Source organism: Electrophorus electricus, chromosome 25, assembly GCF_013358815.1.
Source record: "Electrophorus electricus isolate fEleEle1 chromosome 25, fEleEle1.pri, whole genome shotgun sequence".
In the NCBI taxonomy this organism is placed as follows: domain Eukaryota; kingdom Metazoa; phylum Chordata; class Actinopteri; order Gymnotiformes; family Gymnotidae; genus Electrophorus; species Electrophorus electricus.
This window is the reverse complement of record NC_049559.1, coordinates 902,558-907,241: the sequence shown is the minus strand read 5'-3', so window position 1 is coordinate 907,241 and position 4,684 is coordinate 902,558. Positions and strand designations below refer to the sequence as shown.

The 4,684-nt window shown below is 43.2% G+C and overlaps 1 protein-coding gene across 1 annotated transcript; it reads right to left on the bottom strand.

Annotated features, from left to right (window-relative positions):
* Positions 1-2,097: 2,097 nt before the first annotated feature.
* LOC113568995 (transcription termination factor 2-like) lies at positions 2,098-3,697 on the bottom strand. The gene is made up of 4 exons (XM_026997123.2): positions 3,486-3,697; positions 3,272-3,354; positions 2,971-3,045; positions 2,098-2,523 (listed from the first exon to the last, which is right to left on the bottom strand). Exons 1-4 carry the CDS (start codon positions 3,612-3,614, stop codon positions 2,379-2,381), a joined length of 432 nt encoding a protein of 143 aa, XP_026852924.2. The 5' UTR covers positions 3,615-3,697; the 3' UTR covers positions 2,098-2,378.
* Positions 3,698-4,684: the final 987 nt, after the last annotated feature.

The following is a 4,684-nucleotide window of genomic DNA, read 5'->3' as shown; positions in this document are numbered from 1 at the left end:
ATATATACATACACAGATACATAGTTACAGATGGGTACACACATACATACACAGACACAGTTATAGATACATACATACATACATACACAGATACATACATACATATATGTGTACATAGATAAATACATACATACATACATACATACATACATATATACAGATATATAGTTACAGATACATACATACACAGATACATACAAACATACATACGTACATAGATACACATAGAAAGACATAAAGAAGAATTTTAGGTCTACCTTTGATATTGAAGAAATCAAGAATTGTCCTAACTATCCAATATGAGGAAAAGGCACGCAATCGTTATTTTGCAGTGTCGGTTTGCGCTCTGACCGTAATGTCAACACCATGTGCAGTCGGACCTTTCTAAAATAACTTGTTCTATGACGTCACACACAGGCATTGTGACGTCACACACACCACTGTGTCGGTGTAGCGTGATTAAAATATGCTACTCACAGGACTGTTACGGATTTTTTGCTTACACATACATACACAGATACATAGTTATAGATAGATATATACATGCACCGATACATACATACATACATACAGATAAGATAGATACATACGTACATACATACAGATGGATACATACATACGTAGATAGATAGATAGATAGATAGATAGATAGATAGATAGATAGATAGATAGATAGATAGATAGATAGATAGATAGATACATACAGATTCATACGTACATACATACACAGATAGATACACACATACATAGATACATACATATATACATACACAGATACATAGTTACAGATAGGTACACACATATATACACAGACACAGTTATAGATACATACATACATACATACACACAGATAGATACATACAAACATACATGTGTACATAGATACATACATACATACATACATACATACATATATACAGATACATAGTTACAGATACATACATACACAGATACATACAAACATACATACGTACATAGATACACATAGAAAGACATAAAGAAGAATTTTAGGTCTACCTTTGATATTGAAGAAATCAAGAATTGTCCTAACTATCCAATATGAGGAAAAGGCACGCAATCGTTATTTTGCAGTGTCGGTTTGCGCTCTGACCGTAATGTCAACACCGCGTGCAGTCGGACCTTTCTAAAATAACTTGTTCTATGACGTCACACACACAGGCATTGTGACGTCACACACACACCACTGTGTCGCTGTAGCGTCATTAAAATATGCTACTCACAGGACTGTTACGGATCTTTTGCTTTGACTAGCTAGGTTAGCTAGCTAGCTAACTATTCCACGAAACTGAGTACACAAAGGCTATGGTAAAAACCTGTGGTAAAAAGACCAAAACCTGAAGTAAATTGTTAACTGGAGATGGTAAATGTCTTTAATGCGTCAAACTGTATTACCGAAAGATAAACTTGTAGCTATATCAGCCAGTATGACCAGAACTAGCTAGCTAGCTAGGGTAACTATTTAGCTTGCTAGCCAGCTGGTTTTTGGGGATCGTTTAATGGGAGCGAGTCTGCACGCTAATTAGCTGCTAAATTAATGTTAGACTAGTCACAATATATTGTGAGAGACACGTTACCCCCAGATATTCAGATATGCTCAAAATGCCCCCATATATCGAGATAATAAATTAAAATATTGCACACACTAGTTGTGTTAGGATGCGTCAGAGGCTGTTGGTGAGACACTTTTTGTTATAACACCCACCACTGCTGTCTATTGTCAGATAGATACATACATACAAGAGGAAGCGTTTAAGTATCTCGGGCTCTTGCTCATGAGTGATGGGACGACGGATCAGATCGACCATAGGTTAGGTGAAGTGGCTGCAATAATGTGGTTTCTGTACTGTAGTGATGAACAGGGAGCTATTAAATGAAGTATGTAATTAAAAACCCGTTATTCTATTACATCAACAGCGTACTACCACGGTGTTCTCTACCGTTTAGACTTTTTTTTTTTTTGCATTGCATTGACTTCTATTAATTTTATATTAAAATTTGTGTTGCTTATGAAAATGTAGTCGATTGTCCATTGTTTTTATTTCAAAATTCAAATAAAAGATTAGCATAAAGCTTGTGTACATGTTCAAAATGTTTAATCATTTTATAATGGGCATAAACAGGCTTAAACAGGTTTTAGCAGTTCAACTCTCATTCAGTGTTCTTGCAGACATGCCGCAGTAGATGATACAGGAGAACGTCGGTCACACACAGTCCTCCAAAACTGTGATCTGATTGGCTCCGATGTATAACGTTCTGAACTGAGAAGCCACCTGTGCAGGACGCAAGTCAGTAAACCGATGGCCAGACCTGAGGGTGGTCACCCGTGATGCACACAAACACACACACACACACACACACTACACGCCGAAGATGACCCTGAGATCAGCCAGAGACAGCTTGGTGAAGGAGGACCCAGTTCCAGACAGGACCTTTTGGGCCAGTTCCTTCTTCTTCTCTTGCAGAGAGGAAATCTTGTCCTCCACTGTACCCTCACATGTAAACCTACAGAAGGAAGATATGCAGGATTACTAAAACACACAGAGTGCCAACAACAATCTGAAACAGGCTGGGACTTATAAATCCATCACAGACAACTGTTCCTTGGCAGACTCCTGCCGATGTGTACAGTAGCAAGAAGGTACATTTACATTTATGGCATTTAGCTGATGCCTTTATCCAAAGCGACTTACAATTATGAGTACAACTTGAGTAATTGAGGGTTAAGGGTCTTACTCAGGGTCCCCACAGTGGCAAGTTGGCAGTGGTGGGGCTTGAACTGGCAATTTTCTGATTACTAGTCAAGTACCTTAAAAAACTGAACTACCACTGCCCCAAACATTGGCAATAATTCAACAAGATTTTTTTTTTAAATCAGTGTGGAAACAAGAGTACATTCTACTGTTAGATCTTTACTCTTCCCTAAATACCCTGCAGTAGTTCCAGCCTCACTTGTGAATGGTGACATCACGATGCTGACCCACTCTGTAGATTCGGTCGCAGGCTTGGTCCTCCAGAGCTGGATTCCTGGAAATGCACGTTATGCTTGAGCATGTCCATCAACGAACACGGCGGAAAGCAGTTTCATATTAAAGCCTATTGCTGGAGTAACACCATCCGAGAAACCAGCATGTGACCCACTGCACGGATACCATGCGATATTTCTCTCACCTGACCTAATTTGTGGACAAGTGTGTTAGTCAAATGTTTTATGCCTCTTTATTAACGTGACATGAACTGCATGTGGGCTTACCAGTGCATGTCTATGAGGAAGAGATGGTTCCCACCAGTCAGGTTAATCCCCACTCCTCCAGCACACAGTGACACCAGCATCACCTGCAACACACACACTCTCAGAGCTACTTCTCATGATCACAGTAAACCACAGTCCTCATGACTAAGGCACAATGCCTCTCCGAAATGACACTGTTGCTGTCGTCTTCTGTCTCTAGCGATGGACGTCCTACCTGTGGCCCTTTAGGGTTAGTGTTGAAGTCCTCCACCAGGTCCATGCGGCGTTTAGGGTTCACTGTGCCGTCTATGACACCAAAGTGAAGCCCCATCTTCTTCAGGTGGACAGCCACGATGTGTAGCATACTGGTCCACTGGGACACAATCACACTGACAACACACACTACAGTGAGCGTCTCACACACACACACACACACACACACACACTACAGTGAGCGTCTCTCACACACACACACACACACACACACACACACACTACAGTGAACGTCTCACACACACACACTACAGTGAACGTCTCACACACACACACTACAGTGAACGTCGCACACACACACACTACAGTGAGCGTCACACACAGTCAGCGCCTCACACACACTACAATCAGCGCCTCACACACACACTACAGTCAGCGCCTCACACACACACTACAGTCAGCGCCTCACACACACACTACAGTCAGCGCCTCACACACACACTACAGTCAGCGCCTCACACACACACTACAGTCAGCCTCTCACACATACACACACACACTACAGTCAGCGCCTCACACACACACACTACAGTCAGCGCCTCACACACACACACTACAGTCAGCGCCTCACACACACACACTAGTCAGCGCCTCACACACACACACTACAGTGAGCGTCTCACGCACACACTACAGTGAGCGTCTCACACACACACTAGTCAGCGCCTCACGCACACACTACAGTCAGCGCCTCACGCACACACTACAGTCAGCGCCACACGCACACTACAGTCAGCGCCACACGCACACACTACAGTCAGCGCCACACACACACACTACAGTCAGCGCCTCACACACACACACTAGTCAGCGCCTCACACACACTACAGTCAGCGTCACACACACACTACAGTGAGCGTCACACACACACACACTACAGTGAGCGTCACACAAACAGTCAGCGCCTCACACACACACACAGTTAGCGCCTCACACACTACAGTCAGCGCCTCACACACACACACTACAGTCAGCGTCTCTCTCACACACACTACAGTCAGCGTCTCTCACACACAAACTACAGTCAGCGCCTCATACACACACTACAGTCAGCGCCTCACACACACACTACAGTCAGCGCCTCACACACACACTACAGTCAGCGCCTCACACACACACACACACTACAGTCAGCGCCTCACACACACACACACTACAGTC

Bases quoted from the DNA above. Each gene is read 5' to 3' on its own strand.
- LOC113568995 (XM_026997123.2), bottom strand. From the start codon at position 3,614: ATGCTACACATCGTGGCTGTCCACCTGAAGAAGATGGGGCTTCACTTT. The intron at 3,355-3,485 runs GTAGGACGTCCA...TGTGTGTTGCAG, and splicing joins CTAACCCTAAAGGGCCACAG to GTGATGCTGGTGTCACTGTG. The intron at 2,524-2,970 runs GTGAGGCTGGAA...TTCCTTCTGTAG, and splicing joins CGTGATGTCACCATTCACAA to GTTTACATGTGAGGGTACAG.